The following is a 19,131-nucleotide window of genomic DNA, read 5'->3' as shown; positions in this document are numbered from 1 at the left end:
CCAACTTGGTATAGCTCAAGTTTCAGCTAACAGAAAACACTTAGGAAAACACAAATCCTTTACCTGAGAGCTGACCCCCATCACATCTTGGGATAGCAAAGATGCATCAGAGTCCTTTGGAGAAATGTGTCTCCTCCAGCAATCCTCTAATAGAAACTTTCAATTTAAAGACACTTCTTATCCTGCAAAGGATTCCCTGGATCTATCTAGAATTAGATAAAAGGATCTAGATAGAGTTAGAAGGAAGAACCATACAAAGTTATTTGCTTTTACAAGAGTTTATTTAGTAATTGTTCCAAGAACTTAGATGACCTATACTTTAAATAATGAGGTTAGTACAAAGAGGTTTGCAACATGTGCTAACACTCAGAAGCTGGACAAGATCTGGAACACCGGGGTTATGCAGGTAAATAACAGGTGCTGTTGCAAAGAGCTTACAGTTTGAAAGATAACAAGTAACAGGAAAGTGAGATAAACTATTGAGTTTAGGGAGGAAAATAGGTTAACAAAAATAAATAGCATTCTTTATCTTGAACTCTAATGAATACAGATTGCAGCAAGTTCCTTAGAAGTGACCTTTTCCAGGTCTGTCTCAGTGAATTCTTTATTCATATATATATACTTTTCAGATAGTATTACTGACTTCAGCTTCTGTGCATATGCTTTTAGCTGACTATCAGTTTTGATGTATTTAAGATTATAAAAGGAATCAGAAAAATCACAGAAAAAGAAAATTGTCTAAATTATTTTAGCTACTTTGATTACATTACTCACCCCCCCACCCCCCAAAAAAAAAGTTCTGAAGAGAAAGTGTATTAAGCCAGCTTAATTACTCTTTAGATCTTGCTAGAAATCACAACATGAAAATAATAGGCTGCACTCATCCTGAGGGCATATGTTCAACCTAATATTGATGTTTAGATATGCTCCCAAAGGAACAGGTTTTGTTTCTTCAAAGAAATGTTGTGGTACACATTGTACACCTCTGGGCCATGTCCTGTAAGCAATTAGCTATTCCAGCATGACAGCTGTGAATTAAGAAGTGATGTGGAGAGATAATATTTCCAGATAGAGCAGATGCAAAGCAGAGTGCCCATGCTCATCCTGATATCGAACACATGCTACGCTCCTTTGGTACTGCCCAGAACTTTGGAAAAAATCACAGCATGTCCTGTTTGCAGATTAAAATGTTTTCTGAGGCTTAACTTTGAGAACGTGCAGCCTGATAGGTAAGCACTTTCTGGCATTGGTATCATTGAGGTAAAGGTACCCCTTTTCTGTTAAGCCCAGTACGGTGTAGTAACAAATTCATGTCACAAGATGGTGCTTCAAACCAGCTGTAATGGCATCTCCACACATGCACGGCTTGGCTTTTGGTTTTGTTTTTTAAATAGGAGCAGCAATTTATAGCATAATTAAAATTTATTTTAAAAAAATACACAGTATCCAATTAATTAGATTAATTACGATGAAGGATTTATGGAATGAAATCATAAGAATGTATTTTCCTGAATACATTCACACGAAGGAGACATAAAAAGATAAAGCAATTTAAAAGCATTTGCGGTGAACAATGGATGGGCCAGCTTCATCATATTCCTGTTTGCTGATCCACATCTGCTGGAAAGTAGACAGGGAGGCAAGAATAGAACCTCCAATCCAGACAGAATACTTGCGTTCAGGAGGAGCAATGATCTGTTTAAAAAATAAAAGCATTAATCACAATTGTCTACTGTGAATAAAATGCATTTTTTTATACAAAATTAGTAAAGCAGTGATACATGATATTAACAAAAATACTGGATATATGTGCTAGTGTCATCACTAGCATTACATCTAGCCTTTGCTGCAAGCAGTAAAGTTAACAATTTGTTATATAAGTGTATACTTTCAATTTCTCTTCCTGAGTCAGCCCCTATATTAACCTCTATCCCTGATGTATTTGTATACTCACTGCCTCATATGAGAAAGGAGAGATAATTGCTCTGGAAACAAATAATGATAGTCCAGGAGGACTTGGAAAAACAAGGAGGAGGAAGATTGGTTTGTCAGAGTCTCCTTCTTTTTTGAACTTGTAGGCCAAAGACAAAGCCAGCATTTCTCTCTCCCATGTCCATCAAATAAAAAGGACTGAAAAAATATCACATATGGCTCCAGAAGAAAATTTATGCTGCTGGGTCCACAGTATTCTTCTTTGGCCATGTTAGGGCAGTTGGCAGAATTCAACATGAACAAGAAATGAGAGATGAGGACTCTCTTTTTCCAGCACCAAAGTTACTAGGTGGTGATTATTTGCTAAACAGTCCACATGTGATTCAAAATATGTTAAAAGCACTTACTTTGTAAAGTGTCACTATATTTCACTAGATCTTTAAGGACTTTGTAAATGTCAGCTTATATAGTCTACAAATTATTCCACCCTACATACCTTGATCTTCATAGTGCTAGGAGCCAAAGCAGTTATTTCCTTCTGCATCCTGTCTGCAATACCCGGGTACATTGTAGTGCCTCCAGACAGCACATTGTTGGCGTAAAGATCCTTTCTGATGTCTATGTCACATTTCATGATGCTGTTGTAAGTGGTTTCATGAATGCCAGCAGACTCCATGCCTGGGGAAGGTACAGAACAACACTGAGGAAGCAGATCTGTACAGAGACTTAAAATTGTTAACATAGAACATGAACTTTAGCATCTCTTTAGGAGATATCAGTCTTCAGAGCTTTGGAAATCTGGAAAGTCATTCTGCAGTTGCCTAAATTATTTGCTTAAGAGTTCCTTGGTGTACAGCTCTCCTCTCCCCCTTATGCACACGTCTCCTCCTTAAAAAGAAACCTGGGGGTGTGGAATAGTAAAGTTTCCATTTGGCTTTTGCAGGCAATCTCAATTGTACTAAGAACTCCTTATATGGTCTTGGAATAATTTGTTTTCTTTTTTCTTTTTAAATTAAGTTAGCTTAGACACAGAACACTCAAAATATGTCCTAATACCTCTAGGTATGCAACTACTTTATGTTTGAGCTGAAATTCTGCCGATTGGCAGAACTGACATTGGATATCTGTGTGACCTAGTTGCAAATCTGCCTTCATGGATGTTGATTAGCATGGCATTGCCTTGGCTTTGCTCTGAAAATGCGATGAACCACGGATACAGGATGTTGAGCAGTCTTTTGGAAAAATAAAAGTAGGTCTGCCTGCCTGCCTGCCTGCCTTCCCCTGCCACCCCTCCCCACTCCTGGCAACCACATTCAAACATACAAAATGGCACAGGTCCAATGCCAGAAGCCAGGAATAAACATTGTGGGTTTATTTTGGGAAAGCATTTTGCCTAATTGTTTGACATGAGGTTCTTCCCACCATATTAACAGTGCTGTTCTGAAAGATTATTTTATAATGGATGCTAGGACAGCTTGTGTATACGTCTGAGTGAGTTAGTAATGGAACAGAGTCAAAAGAAAATAGGGACTTGATATTTATGTACAGTTTACCAAGGTAGAACAGTCATTCAACTTACCAATGAAAGATGGCTGGAAGAGGGTCTCTGGGCAGCGGAAGCGTTCGTTTCCAATGGTAATCACCTGACCATCGGGAAGCTCATAGCTTTTTTCCAGAGAGGAGGAAGATGCAGCAGTGGCCATCTCATTTTCAAAGTCCAGGGCCACGTAACACAGCTTCTCCTTGATGTCACGGACAATTTCACGTTCCGCTGTCAAGAGGATTCAGTCTTTACAATTGCATTCAGGAAGGACCCAGACATACTGACAAGTTGTTCCCTTTCATCCTCCAACACCCTCCCCATATTTTAAACAAATCACTGCTAGTCTTGCAAGGGACTTTCATGTTGAATCCTTCTTGTGCCTGTGTAACTGCAGGACCACTGCTAGTCCTTCTAAAGCCAGTAGAAACACTGCACATTAAAAACTCTCCTCAGTCAGCAGCATGTCCTTACCAGTGGTCACAAAGGAGTATCCACGCTCTGTCAGGATTTTCATGAGGTAGTCTGTCAGGTCACGGCCCGCCAGGTCCAGACGCATGATGGCGTGTGGCAGGGCATAGCCTTCGTAAATTGGCACGTTGTGGGTGACACCATCCCCAGAGTCAAGCACGATTCCTTTGAGAAGATAACACGATTCATTCCCAGGCCCTCATCAACACACGTAACTATTTCTAAGTCTATGTTGCACTCCCCAGAGGCCTACCTGTGGTACGTCCAGAGGCATAGAGGGACAGAACAGCTTGAATAGCTACATACATGGCTGGCACATTAAATGTCTCAAACATAATCTGAAATGCAATGAAAATAATTGTCTTAATACTGGGGGAGTTCAGCTTAGTTGAAGCAATCGACTGAAAGAGAGGTAGAATACAAGATTTTCATATTTCTCAATGGTTTTACAAGGTTTTACGAGGAAGTAAAACACAAAATCTAAATCCAAAAATATTTGTCCAGTAAGGTATCTCCCTGTATTTGGCCTATATCTTTAAGGTATTAATATAGACACATGCTCATATTAAAGATAATTTTGTAATAGGCCTGGGCATAAAAATAGATTAAGATGACATAAAACTTGGACAGACCAAAGTACTCACATGTGAAGTGGATACACTGATTTTCTAAAGTAAAGGTAATAATATGTAAATAAAACAGGTGGTCACTATGCACTTTCCATCTTCCATAACAAAGGGAGAGAGACCGCTGGGCAACATGACTAACTGAAATGATAAAGGTCACATCCTGTTGAACTGCAAAGTTGAATTATCCCATAGCTTTAGTGTGAGCTCACCTGGGTCATTTTCTCACGGTTGGCTTTGGGATTCAGTGGTGCTTCAGTCAGCAGAGTTGGGTGTTCTTCAGGTGCAACCCGGAGCTCATTATAGAAAGAGTGATGCCAGATCTGAGGATAATGGAAGAAGCCAAAGGAAAGAAACACCATCATCCAGCAGCTCAGGATCACTTCCAGACAGGAATTGTGCTCCAGCACTCTGCTTACAGCCCTAGATATAGACTAGTGATGTTTCTCATGCAGTTGTTATTACTGCCTTCATAGAGATTACCAGAATAAGTGTAGAAAGAAAAGCACTATCCTCAAGTTTTATTGCCAGTAATATATGATTTACTTTAAGGACACATAAGTTAATGAAAACTGATGTTATTCTTACAGTAGAAGAGAGTGAGCAGGACAGACTTGGTTCCAGCAATGCTATTTCAACTACTGAAATTTAAACACTTCCAGAACAACTCTAGAACATACACAGAGTTCAACAAATAATAGATTTCTTGACAATTTCATCGTTTGGTTTGTAGAGGCCAGCCCGAGAATTCATAAAAAGAAATGAAGGTAAATGGTTTGTGGGGTTGAAAGGCAACTTGTATTTATCACCTCCACACAACTCATTCCTACAAGCTGTAAAAATCTGAGGCCAAGTGGATTGCAATGAGGAGGTTAAGACACCAATAAGAAGTAAACCAATCAGAAACTTTAGTCTAAAGGCCAAGAAGTTTTTGCTAAGCTTGTTTTCAAGGTGGTGGTGATTAGGGATCAGTTAATATGTTTGGATCTAAAAGACTTTGCTTTCAAGTAAAATCTACAGTACTGTGACTCCACACATTTACAGTGCGTTGTGATGTCCTCACTGTTCCAAATAGCTCCATTTTCACAGAACAACATTAAATGGAAATACCATTTTAGAATCACAGAAATTATATTATCTGTACAAATTATGACTATATACATAGTTCTGGAAGCCTTTCATCCAAATACTGTCTCTGAAATGGGTGCATTGCAGTGCAATATTGCTAATCTTTCAAGCATTAAAAAGTATGTGTATAAACAGTGCCCTTCACATAAGAATCACATACACACTTTGCATTTTTGCAGAAACAGATACTTTCTTAATTTCCATTTTCTTACTAGCAAATTGACATATTCCTTTTCTTTCTTTCTTTCCTCCCCTCTCTTCCCTCTCCTTACCCTGCCACCCCACCCCCCCAGTAATTAGCAAAGATCAGATGGGAGTAAAAGAACTCCCAATGACTATTTTGATGGACTTCTAGTGATACTCAAGCTTTAGATGCAAGTTAAGCTTGGCTGTTAACAAGCTTCTCATTAAACCACACTGGATAGCATGATACTCTCATCTGAAATTTAGTGAGTAAATATTTGGTTTAAGTAGTTTTGCTTACTAGTGATACACATCAACTTTTCAAAGCTGAAATACCTTCTCCATGTCATCCCAGTTTGTAATGATGCCATGTTCTATGGGGTATTTCAAGGTCAGGATTCCTCTCTTGCTTTGAGCCTCATCACCTACGTAGCTGTCTTTTTGACCCATACCAACCATCACACCCTATAAAATAATACAAATTGAGTTAGTCCCTCAGGGAGAAGTGTCACAAAGTAGACAAAACATTACCTGTACAATAAACCCAGCTGCCAGTTATGCTAGTTACAACATACTTTACAAAAACCAACATATGCAGAATTATTCATTGCTCTTAAATTGCCGATATTAAATGTTTAGTTCACTTAAATCCCCTGGAGTTCATGTTTGCACTACAGTTTAAGTAAACAGGACAAGTACAATATTAAATACATCAAGATAAAGTGGAAAAATAAAGTTGTTTTAATGCTTGTTATTATTTAGGGATGAACTGTCTGCTAAATTATAATGAAGTGGAGTAAAAGCAGAAAGTGATATTGTGCCATCTAAGGGCCAAGATGGAGCGATACACACTTTATATTTCCCAAAGCTTAAGTTTCAACATTTTTAATCCTCTTTTTGAACACTATAATATTGTAATTAGAGAAAGACAATTTAAATCTAATGGTACAGGCTTTTTTTATAGGTATTTTCATGGATCCTGTAGTCCTAGCTTCTATACTGACAGGCAGATATTTCTCCAATCCCGAAGAACTTAAAATGCATTTGCTGGGTATATAAAGTGCCACATCTTACAACCAGCTTGTTTCTTTCCACCAGGGCCTTAGGTGACGTGGAGGCAATTAGGTGGATCTGCTAATTATGTGAATTAGTTTGTTGTGGCCTAGCCAAGCTGCTCTAGTTCATGCTAATGATCCATCTCATAAACTCCCTATATTTAACAGCTCAGATAATAAATGTATTTTGCAAACTATTAAAATATAGTGGAATGCATCATATACTCAAATGTAAACCTTGAAGCTAAAGAAACTCAACCCTAGGCAGATGCCCATTTGTGATACAACTAAATTAATAAACTCAGGAAGGTTAGTAGGAAGCTGACTAAAATCTACTTCATCATTTAGTTTTCCACATATTACCAATCATTAGCTTTAAGGGCAGTCAAAATTTCCAGATATTTCTCTGTAGGGCTTACTTGGGTTTTGGGTTGGTTTTTTGTTTGTTTGTTTTTTTAAACCAGCTGTACTCACCAAGTTCTCTGGTTGATTCAAAATTAAGGGGCACAGAAAAGGTGGTATAGAAGGGAGAGAAAAACTTTAGAAGGATTCATAAGGCAAGAGACTTGCTTTGACTCAGGTGAGTGCACTGCCGGACTTATTTTGCCTGGAAATACTGTGTTACACAGATCACTCCAGGCTGGACAAGCCCCAGACATAGGAAATGGTGAAGAGCTGGGGTCAGGACAGCAAAGCCCTTCTACAAGTCCAGTAAGGAATAACCAATGTTGTTCATCACCTGGTGCCTGGGACGACCCACAATGGATGGGAAAACTGCTCTTGGAGCGTCATCCCCGGCAAAGCCAGCTTTACAGAGCCCTGACCCATTGTCACACACAAGGGCAGTGCTGTCTTCTTCCTCACACATCTTCTATGTCAGCGTCCTCTGGCCCTCCAGACAGAAAACAGCCCTATGAAAACAGCAGAGAAGAATTAAAACAAAACCAGAAAACATACTCAGGTATCAGATCCCCCTGAAGACAGAGATGGCTGTATGAAAGCAGCAGCACAGCAAGGAGGGGCAAGGCCCCGGTCTGGTAATCGAGGGCTGCTGGGCTATCCGAGGGAATGGGCTTCCTTTTGAAAGTGTGAGAGGTTTCAATCATGTCTGCCAAGGGGCTGTGTGCACTAGGCATTATCCAGGGAATTCCAGAGGAGACTTCCAGCCCCGCGGCAAGGGCAGAGAGATCAAGGAGCAGCAAATGTTTATCTAAATTTGGTCACAGAAAGCCACGGCTGGGGGTGGGAGATAAAAGACAGAACCGGACTGACAGCTGCAAAAACAAAGATCCATTTGCATTGGATTCAGCACAACTTCTTCCACTTTTCTATCACCCTGATAAAATCCTGACATATGTGGAAAACTGTCAAAGGTAAGAGCACTTCATCTTTCCCTTTTAGTCCTATGCTTCCCAACAACTAACCACATGAAATGCTACGCATGTACCAGGGGTGTTTTCCTGAGGCAGATATTAACCCACTGGGTGAAGATGGCCAATTAAGTTTGTGTTGAACCTTTTAAAAGAGAAGAAATGTTCTAAATCAAAAAGGAAAAAAAAAAGAAAGCATTTTTCAGTCCTCCCCTAATCACTCAGAAAAAAACCCCACTTTTAAAATGAAGCCAGAGACAGTATGTATTTTTAAAACAGGCCATTTCATATGCTCTATCATCATTTCAAAGCAGCTAATAAACTACATTTGTAGAGTGACAGAGCAATTTATGTTGGCTCCTTGACTCAGTAAAAAGAAACTGTTTTCTTCCTCTGGCAATAGGAAGATAATATGGGTAATAAAAATACTTCAAAGGCTTTGTATTAAAGTCAATTACAGAAACAAGCACTGAATACCAGGACTCAAGAAGAACTATTTGCTTGCAATTTATAGTGTGTTAGGGAATCACTTGGCTCACTCCGAGCCTGGGCTTCCATGCAGAGTTCAACAAATTGCAATGTGTTAACAGCTAAAGGAGACAGCTGTCATCCACGGACCAGCTGGCTCCACATGCAGTCAAAACCTTCTGCCACAGGAATACTGGAAGCGCAGGACAAAGTGGAAATGCAGTCAGCAAGAGCCATGCCCAATGGGCAAGAGAGTCCACAATCTGTTCATCCTCTACCTGGATGGAACAAGCTTGGACAGTTCTTCCAAATGCTTCGAGATCCTCTGCCTCTGCCCAGGCAGCCACCAGACATGGCTGCAACCCTGCTCCTGCAGGATGAGTGGGCAGAATTCCCAGGAGAAGACACAGAGAAAGAAATCCTAAGTTTGTGTACTCCAGATATTTTATCATTACAATTGGGAAAGTAGGTTGCAATTTCTTCATTTATTAAACTCCTGGGGAAGCAGGCTCTTTACATTCAAATATTTACTGAATGGAGTACAACTATTATCTAACATGAATGAACAGACTGGTTTGGACAAACCATTTCCTAATTAGGAAATAGGCTTTTCAACCATCTGTTTTTGGAACTGAGTTCGAGGTCAGGGGGTTTGTTCAAACCAATGCAGCTAATGCAATGCCAAAAATCACTGGGGGGAGGGGAAAGAAGGGGGCAGGAAAGGCTACATTTCTGAGCCTAGTGGACTCTAAATGAAAACCATATTTAGTAATAAAGCACAAAAAGCTGAAAAATCAGACAGAGGGCTCTGCTGCCAACCAGCGAGTTACAGCTCAGGACTGCTATGGCATGCAGTAGCAACATCTTACAGCAGCAAATGTCACTGAGTACTGTGGAAGACAAGACATTTTTCTCCCAAGCAATCAATAGTCTCTAGTCTCTTCTCCTTGCTTTACTTCTAAATATAATCAATCACTTCACCAATCTCCACAACAAGCTATTAAAGAGAACTTCAGCTCCACAAGAAGTCTGTGTGTGTTTCTTAATGAAATGTTTGGCATTTTACAGAACAGTAGTTTCATATACATAGAGACAAGGATGAATACACACACATCCTCATTTTATCCTATTAGACACTGCTAATTTGCACACTTCCAGCTCATCTTGCAGTCACATTCCCCAAAACACTCATGTACTTTACACTGGGTTAATAGCACTGAAGCAAATCTGCTATGAAACGCAACTGCATACCCCTTCAGGAACTTTGTTCTGTCACACACTAACACCCCAAGGTCACACGAGTTCATTTAAACCTGGACATAGCTGTAATTCCAGCTGTGGCAATACACAAACCATTTCTTTATACAATTGCTGAAGTGCTGGTAGAATCAGCAAAATTATTAGGTAGAACTTTTCTGTCCCTTTCAGAAGTGCTATAAAGTCAACTCAGTATAGATACTACAAGTATTTTATCAGCTCAATTCTAATAAGTAAGTTTGCTTAAGAAAACTACAGCACAGCAGTGCATCCTCCTGAATAGCTTCCATTTGACATTATTTAATTGAAGTCCTCCAGCAATCTGTAAATCATACTATTGCTTCCATGCCACTTACCCTGACAGTGCTTGGCTGGGGATAGCTGCTCTGGGATGGTGCACTCTGTATCTGAAAGCTCTGAGGTTATATAGCCCCTTCAGCTCTTCTCCTCCCACTAGCCTCCCAAACAAGGAGCAGAGACAGACAGAGACAGAGCTGAAGTCTTTAACAAAACCATATAGGGACCTTAATACAAAAACTCTAATCTGGGTGGCCACAGGCCCTGGGTCTCTTCCACTGCATTCCAGTGTAGAGCTCATGAAACAGGAGGAGACTTTCAGCTGTGTAATCTAAACACTTTAAAACTTCAGGAGAGTTGCTAAAATACAGAGAGTCAGAGCGTGCCCACAATAGACATCATCTGGCAGGAGGATCATGTGTTCAAACAGGAGAGGTCCAGGACTCCACAGTACCATCCAAGAGGCAGAATGAGAAATTGGAAGACCAGTCACTTATAACAGGGAAGGTGTTTTTAAAGAAACACTTTCCTGTCCTTAAAGATTTTGACAAAAACAATGAAAATATTTCTGGCCAGCTAAACAGCTTCTCAGTTTTTCTATGAAGTCTCTTTAAAAGCTTGGCATTTTGCTTGCATATAAATATTGCCCATAGGCTTAAAGGTAGTAAAAAAAGTACCTGCTGTTGTTTATGGTTCACAGAGAAGTCTTTGAAGGTTGTGAAAAAGTTCAGTTAAAAGATTATTGTGATCCCCTCTGGATTATGATGGGTTAGAATCCATTCTGTTTCTCAGTCAGCTTGTTTTTCAACCCTGGGACCTGCAGGCCAAATATGCCCTAGTGCTACTTCACTGAAGGCCACAAGTCTGGACTGCCATAAACTCACGTCTCAAATTGTTTGTAGTAAAGTAGTTGAATTTTATAACCCCAGCTAGCTTTTCCATTGAATATATTTTTAGCAAATAAAGGAACGGTTCTCCCTGTACAAGTTATTTTCATCACAGGCCTCAATTTTTACAGCTGTAGCCAACTGTTCTCTGGACAGACTAATTCTAGTGTAGCAGCTCTTTCATAGCCAACATTTTGTCATTAAGTTTTTACAAAATACCAGAAACAGCATCTCTTAACTCCAATGCTAAACCTTACAAATTCAAAACTGGTCCAAGCACACAAGCCAAGAAAGATGTGAAAATCCAAGTGAGATCCTTGCTTTGTGAGTCTTGTTGCAATAGGGAGAGGCATCGTGCGTTTGCTTACAGAGTGCTTCCTGCCTAATTGAGCAGCCTTAATACAAGAAAATCTCCCACAAAACCACAGTGAAAGTTTTTCTGATGTGAAAATTTAAGGAATAAGCTAGTAGTGGAGATAGCAGATAGACAGAATTATGGATTGAAGACCAAAAGGAATTTAACTTTTAAGGAAAGGAACTTTGAAGGAATGTAACTGCCTTGGAGAGTCAGAAACAGAAGCTATCAAATGTTGAAACATGAGCCATGCAAAAGCTATTTATTATTTCACTGCTAGCATCAGGGCAAAAGACAAAGATTTAAAAAAAAATAGAAAAAGAAAAAAGGAAAAAAATTTAAAAACCCAAACCACCAAGGTAAGTAACCTAAAAGAGAGGATCTAAACAGGCCCTTTTTTTGCATATCTCCAACTGACACTCAAAGGACAGCCAAAACCAAATTCTTTGTTTTCAAATAACACTCAATAACACAGCTGAGAACACTTGTATACATCATATAGTACATATGGTATTAGATCAGGGAACTTTGGTCCAGGGGAAGAATTTCACACAGCATAACCCTTCAATGCAGCATCAAGTCTGATTTTGATAAAAACATCAATTATCTTCTAGATTAGAAGAAACACAATCCTAGGTTTTCAGAAACATCATCAACTACTACTCCTTAGAAATACCAAGACTGGGACAAAGATGCAAAAGAATCCAAACTTTTTGCCTTACTGAGCAGAAGTTTGCACTCCCAAAAAAAGCTTACTAGTGATGATGCTATAGCAGATACAGCATATATAAGATTGCAGAGCCAAGTAAACAACCCTTCAGTAGAACTGATACATCATTCACACTGCATCTCAGCATAACTAGAAATATCAGCAACAGTTTTGTACAAGAGGCCTCTGTGAACATTAAGGAAAGAGTGGTCATGCAGACACCATAGACTTGTACCTCTATTGAGCTTCGGGACCCCTGGTGGCCTAGTGGTTAGCATGCAGGACTCTCACTGCTGCGACCCAGGTTCGATTCCCCAGTCCCCCGGGCAGATGGAGCCCGTTAGCCCTGTAAGGCCATCCATCTATGAGAAGGTCACTCTATACAAACCTACGTCCTGAGGACCTCACTGCCATTGTCCAAGCTTGCTTGGCCCTGGCAGATGAACCTTAGGATTAAAGGGTGGGCTCAGTTCAGCGCATGCTGGGTCTCACCTAAAAAATCCATTGCGCAGGCTGGAAAGGTAAAAGACCTTTCCCAAAATCTTCGTTCACGAAGACTGGCCATTATTACTATTGAGCTTCATCACGACACCTATAAACAGCCTGGTGCACACCACAATTCCTGCTGGTGGTAATGATGGCAGCAGCAGCACCTTGGCTGCTTTGAAGAATGGTGTTTTGGGTGGGGATCACACATCACCTTACCTGTCATGGGCACCAAAGATGTAGGAGTCCTAGTTTTCAGGGTGCTCATGAAAAAGACACAGCTGACAGAGTCTCACTCAGAGCAGGTAGTTGTTGATATGGTGACACAGAGTAAACACCAGTTGTTTGGAAGGACCTGCTGTATGAAGGACATTTGTTAGAGACAGACATAGGCAGACTAGAAGGAAGAAGTAAGCCAGAGGCTTGACTAAGCAGTAGTGATGGATACACAGAAACAGCAAAGGAAAAATGTAGAGATGCTGCCCAGTCATGCCTCCAGCACACAATGAAGAGCAGTGCTCAGCAGGCAGCATGTCTCTGCAGTGTGATGTTATGGAAAGTGCTGGGGCAGGAAGGAAGCAGGCAAACAGGTGAACTATGCAAGGAAATTAGGTCAGTCCAGCTCGAGGGACATTATAGAATGAAAGTATTCCTTTCTTTTCGGTGAGTCCATGCTGAAGTTACGGTCACACAGTTATTACTGGACATAAAAGTACATCAGTGGTTTACACCTTTTTTCTCAGCAACTTAGGTTATTGTCAGAAGGGTGGGGGGGGAAGGGGAGAATGTACTTGGCATGAGATATGAATAATGACCTAAAGAGAACTGAATAGAACAAGTCTTCTGAGAATCAAACCTAAATGCTGGGGATCAAAACTCTGAACTCTCCTCTGCAGCTATGGACACAAAAGAGCTTAGCCCAAATACATATATATGTATGTATGTGTATTATATATGTGTGTATATACAAATATATATATATATATATATATATATATATATATATAAAAGGTAGATTGGTTTTGTCTGTTTCTTTCTTTCTTTAAGAAAAAGAACACAACACCATTCCTGAAAGTAGTTGACCTTTTCCTCTGGAGGCTACTTCCATCACCAGTTTCTGCTGCCTATCTTTCAGTCCTTATGCCACTCATTTGTGTAGAAATCACAGAGCACAATTGCCTGGTGTGTCTATATCCCAAGGTTCCCATTCTTTCTTTGTATCCATAGCCAAAACCTATGTTTTTCATTAGCCTCCCCTCAGAACATTGTTTTTCCAAACTAAACCCTTTCGCAGTCTCTATCACAGGAGTAGTCTGGAGTGCAATGAGAGAAAGAAAAACAAGAGGAAAAAGTAATTTTGCCTCTCTCTTAATACCCTTTTCCCTGATCTCTTTATAGAGACACTAGCAAAGCTCCAATGCACATTGGGAACTTCCCTATTGATTTCAAGCATCTTTCAATATATCAGTGGAAACTCTTAGCTACATCTTCCTTAAGTTCTTTCTTTTTCAGTAACTTGTGCAGATTTCCATATGGGCCCAAAGTGTACTTGGGACTCCACGGCAGCTGTGCAGCCACCATGCCTGGGAAAAGGGCTCCAGCTGGCCTGAAGAATGCCAGCTCAGAGGCCCCACACCAGTGATTAGATGCCATACTTTTTTGGTAAAGGAGGACAGAAGCTGCAGGCTTATCCCAACTGCTATAGAAGACTGTGAATAAAGTAAACCCTTTGCTTTACTTTATAAGGGAAAACAACTTCTGAGATGTGCGTGGAGACCTTCCTGCCTGAATCCAATTGGCTGTTTAGGAATGAGGCTCTGCTAAATATGTCTCTGGCTCCTTTTTATTTGGGGATTCCTTTCATCTTCGTAACATTAGCAGAATCTCTAAATGTTTTGGTTTGTCTGGCTTCAGGCCCTCTCCTCTATCTCATTGATAGGCTTTACACTTCCCCACCCACTCACACACAGCCTCATTTTGAGAAAGACAGGAACAAATAAGCTTTAGGGAGCAGAAAGTTGCTCTAATAATCTGATTCATTGCAGCTGTCACACAGTATGCATCTGTAAAGTGTCAGATTAACCATAAACTGTCAAACCCATAGATTAGCTTTCTCTATGATTGTGAGGCTCTTGCACTCTAAGAACTAAGCCAAAATTACTCTAATCATTCTCAAATATGGCAGTTTTCAACCTACAAAGTTTAGAAAATAGTTTTGCCACTGCCATTCAAGAGCTAAAGGAGCCAGTGTTTGCCTCCTGGGCCTCTTGAGCACGGTGATGAAGAATGTTAATTCACAACCTTCCTTCATCTTCTTGACAAGGTATCTTCCTCCATGGTAATGTGGTAGTTATCCTTCATTCAAAATCAAAGGAACACGTTCAAAGTAAAAATGAGATAATGGCTCTCTCCTCATTCCTTCTTAGATAAATAAACAGAACATAAGTACAAGCCCTGCTGGGTCAGGCTGATATCCTTATAGCTCAGTATCCTGTCTCTGAGATTTCCTGATACCAGATCTCAGGAAAGAAATAGGACTTCTACAGTGGTATTTTTTTTCTATAGCCTTTCTCCTTTCATATATGCAGCAGAAGGATTTCTTGAGACAGGAGTTTATACCCATGTCTTCATGCATAATAGATGCACATTTTCCCACCATAAATTTGCATAATTTTAAACACATAGTTTTGAAAGCCCTTGATGATTTTTTTTTCTTTTTTTTGGTAGATATAAGCTCTACATTTTGTCTGCAAGGCATCACCCATAGTTCACACTCCAGCTGGTGTAGACTTGCCTAATATTAGAAAGAAAACCTCAAATATATCAGAAGCATTGTCAAAGGAACTTGTCTATACCAAGAGCTGCAAATCCACCAGAGATCATGGATAAGCCCTCAGGCCACTGGCCAAGGCCAAGCTCTGCTGGCAAACTATGCAAACTATCAGCAGCACCTCAGTAGCTTGTTCACAGTTCATGATGACATATCTGTCTGAAATTACATTGTAGATAAGGGTTCACAATAATGTTACATTGGCATATCTCCCAAGAGTTACAGGAGAACAGATTCCCCTGACGATTATCAGAACCTCTTCAGTAACATGCTGTCTAAATTTGTCAAAATGTAAATGAAATCTTCCCACTCTGGAAGACAAGTCCTGTACTTCTAAGGAAGTCAGACCTACACTACACGTGCGTGGAACAGGTAGAGCACAGGGATCCTTCCCCCACAATGACTTCCAAGCTCCCCAACCAACATATTCCCAGACTGACAGCAACAAGGAGGCCAATTCCCACTACATTTTTGCAAGTGGCTTTCCTGTTATTATTTCACCAAGAGCAAAGTTTCAAGGTGAGTTTGCACAATATAAGAAATCAGATGGTTTCCATAAGAGAAATTTGCTGGAAGCGATTTTCATGGAGCTATTACTTACACATCAAACCTGTGGGCTCTCCATGCCTAGCTATATCACAAAGCCTCACAAACTCAATGCCTGTATCAGCCAATTTGGCTGGCCCTCCAGCAAACCATAAGGAAAAGGACCTCTACAAGGTCATCTCTTTCACTGGTGAATTTAATAATTTGCTGGAGCGCCAGAGTTTCACTTTTTGTAGTCAACACATCTTTGCCCATAGGCTCTGGATTATGACAAACTGCAGAGTTACTCTCACCACAAATGTCACCAAGCCAGTACTTGCCTCTCCCAAGGGTTCATCTCTGGTCTCCAGCCCCTTTTTGCTGGCACCTGGGTTGGAGCACTTGGAGCAGTTAGGTGTCGCTGCTGGGCAGGACAAGGAGACATGGCTCTGCTGCAGCTTCCTCATCTTCTGTATGAGTCACTCACACAACCTGCATACAACTGAGAGCACAGCTGAACTGTTTAGTTTTTTTTAAATCTACACAAGAACAACTGTATCACAGTGAAGGAATGAGCATTACTGGCAATAAACACAAGAACGTACAAAATATACAAGCAGAAATCTACCACCTGTGTGACTAAAGTGAACATATACCTTCAAAAATATCTTAAGATAAAAAGGAAACCTACTTTTGGAACTGTCATGCCATTATATGAAAGTGTATGTTGTTATGTGCAAGAGTAAAAAATAATGTGGCAAATGCAAACATATTTAATACATGTGCATTTTCTGTACCAGGGGGGAAAAAAAAGCCAGAAGTCAATTCAAAGTATTGCAAAACTGTTTGTGGCTTTTTTTTTTAATTTCAACTCCACTGCAAGAGGGTGCTAAAAGAGCAGTAAAATTGGGCATGCACACTGCAGCAGGTATGAACAGCCTGCATCCACACAGGTGTTCCAAAGAACAGGCCAAAGTGCCTCCAGAACAATTAACATTTATTTTCATTAGCCCTTAAAAATGCTTGAGGGGTTTTCCCCAGGAAGAAAGGCAGTTCAACAAAAATTTCAAGCATGTAATGAAAAGAAGTAGCTAACTACAAACTTGCCAGATGAACACACCACTCTAAGTTAACCTATCACAGCTGCCAATACAGAATTCAAATAATAAAAAATAAAATGAGATAATATAATAAACATTGATGAATAAGGCTTTATAAAAATGACTTCTTGTAAAGCTTTTTTAGAGGAATATTACAAACACATTTGTAAAAGCCCTCTAAAGTCTTTTATATTCTAAAACATGAAATAATTACAAATAAAGCAAATGCAGGTCTGACATATGCAGAGTAGCAAGCAAACTGCCCCTGAAGCTGAAGCCTTTCAGCACAGCACAGGGAAATCACTGCTGAGTGGGTGCATTTCTGTGGGACCTTCCCTACCCATCATTGGCCTTCATCAGTGATCTAAAAATAACATAAGTTACAGAAAAATGTCACAGATAAAATGTGTTTTTATAACTTGCTACAACCTACATTACAGATCTAAGATAAAACAGAGTTCTCCCCAACAGAATCCTGTTTATAATATGAAGCCTTGAGAAGACTCTTTCCATCTCTGACCCGTACAAAAGGATCCTTGCCCCTCCTTACCTCCATGGAACTTTTGCTGACTGTCATTTTGGTTAATGAAAACAAGGTACAGACAAACAAAGTGGTGCCTAACACTGCAGCCTGCAGGAAGGACAGGACTTCACAGGTGCTCTCCTCTGCCTCATGAGCAGCGTCACCCTGCCTCTGTCACACCTTCCTGCACGCATCCTGGCTGCTGCTTGGGCCTGGAAGACCGTCCTGCTACCTAGTGTGGTACCCAAGAGACTGACAGCTGACGATGGTTGGTCACTTGGCCAGGAGGAACTTAGCACACAGCTATTATTCATGCTCTAACACATTTGGCTTATAAACCACTCCCCAAACAATGCTAAAGCCTCACAAGAAAACTGAAGCAGGTAGGTTTTTGGTCCTTGTTCTGCAGACGCATCTTAGTTACATAAGGTAGTTTCTTCTTCCTCTTTCTTACAGGCACTCGTAAGAACTATGGAAAAGTACAGATAACATGCTATTTTTGTTTAATAATTTGGTTGGTTTTCTGAAAGTGTACCAGTACTTTCCAGTCAAACTCAGGGTTTTCTTTTCCTCTTCCACTAAATGTGTTTTACATGCCCAGATTTAACTGTTTGCTCAGATTTCTTTCTCAAGCCAAATAAAGATTTGTTCTTTCCCTTTTATGAATGTAAGGGAGACTTAGATACACAATTCTGAAACAAACATAACCATCTTTCAGAAATACAGAAAAACTCAGAATTCTGCAAAGCTTTTCCTCATTCTAGCCCATTTCAAGACCAGTTGTTGTACCACTGGTGTCATGGGGGATGAAAACTGCCAGGACTCAGGTCTAATATGCCTATAGTTCAGTGGGAGATTTCTGCAACCTCAACTGCTTTTTGATCCATTTCTTAAGCAGGATAAGATCATATATACTGTCCTGTATTACACACACGAAGATCTTCGTTCGCGAAGCCTAGCCATGATTACACACACCCATATAGTGTTTCCATAGGGATTGGTACAGGTACAGCTCTCCATTCCACTGACAGAAGGCTAACATTTCCCTGATTTCACTGCAATTTTAAGGACTTCAAGAATATTCCAAGTACCTTTGGGCAGAAAATGCTAAAGCCTGCTGATTCATATTCTGTTCTTCCTGCAAGTCAGTAACACTAAAAGAAGGTCTCAGAATTATAGTTTCTACCATGTTGTCAGTCCTGTAAGTACTTCCCAAGTTTCTCTCTCTTTCAGTTCCTTGCTAGTAACTTGTTGAAAAGATGTAGTAACTCCTTTCACTGCTGCAAAACACTTTTGTCCAAGGATCTTGAAAATGCCTGGATTGTTTCCACATCAGGATACCAGAACTACACAACTCTTCCAGCCTCTTAATTAGAGCCTGTTACGTAC

General features: G+C 40.2%; 1 protein-coding gene across 1 annotated transcript; it reads right to left on the bottom strand.

Annotated features, from left to right (window-relative positions):
* Positions 1-262: 262 nt before the first annotated feature.
* ACTA2 (actin, alpha 2, smooth muscle, aorta) lies at positions 263-10,493 on the bottom strand. Its single transcript, XM_027672415.1, has 9 exons — positions 10,387-10,493; positions 7,675-7,846; positions 6,217-6,345; positions 4,782-4,892; positions 4,197-4,281; positions 3,947-4,108; positions 3,512-3,703; positions 2,429-2,610; positions 263-1,695 (listed from the first exon to the last, which is right to left on the bottom strand). Exons 2-9 carry the CDS (start codon positions 7,801-7,803, stop codon positions 1,552-1,554), a joined length of 1,134 nt encoding a protein of 377 aa, XP_027528216.1. The 5' UTR covers positions 7,804-7,846; positions 10,387-10,493; the 3' UTR covers positions 263-1,551.
* Positions 10,494-19,131: the final 8,638 nt, after the last annotated feature.

The sequence above is a fragment of the Neopelma chrysocephalum genome, unplaced genomic scaffold, assembly GCF_003984885.1.
Source record: "Neopelma chrysocephalum unplaced genomic scaffold, ASM398488v2 Primary Assembly neopelma1_97390, whole genome shotgun sequence".
In the NCBI taxonomy this organism is placed as follows: domain Eukaryota; kingdom Metazoa; phylum Chordata; class Aves; order Passeriformes; family Pipridae; genus Neopelma; species Neopelma chrysocephalum.
The sequence above is the reverse complement of the archived record's forward strand: the minus strand, read 5'-3'. Positions and strand labels throughout refer to the sequence as shown.

What these genes read in the sequence shown, in the direction of transcription:
- ACTA2 (XM_027672415.1), bottom strand. Translation starts at nt 7,803, where the DNA reads ATGTGTGAGGAAGAAGACAGCACTGCCCTTGTGTGTGACAATGGGTCA. An exon ending in TGCCTCTGGACGTACCACAG is followed by an intron (nt 4,109 to 4,196) that starts GTAGGCCTCTGG and finishes ATCTTCTCAAAG; the next exon opens with GAATCGTGCTTGACTCTGGG. An exon ending in CTTCCAGCCATCTTTCATTG is followed by an intron (nt 2,611 to 3,511) that starts GTAAGTTGAATG and finishes TACCTTCCCCAG; the next exon opens with GCATGGAGTCTGCTGGCATT.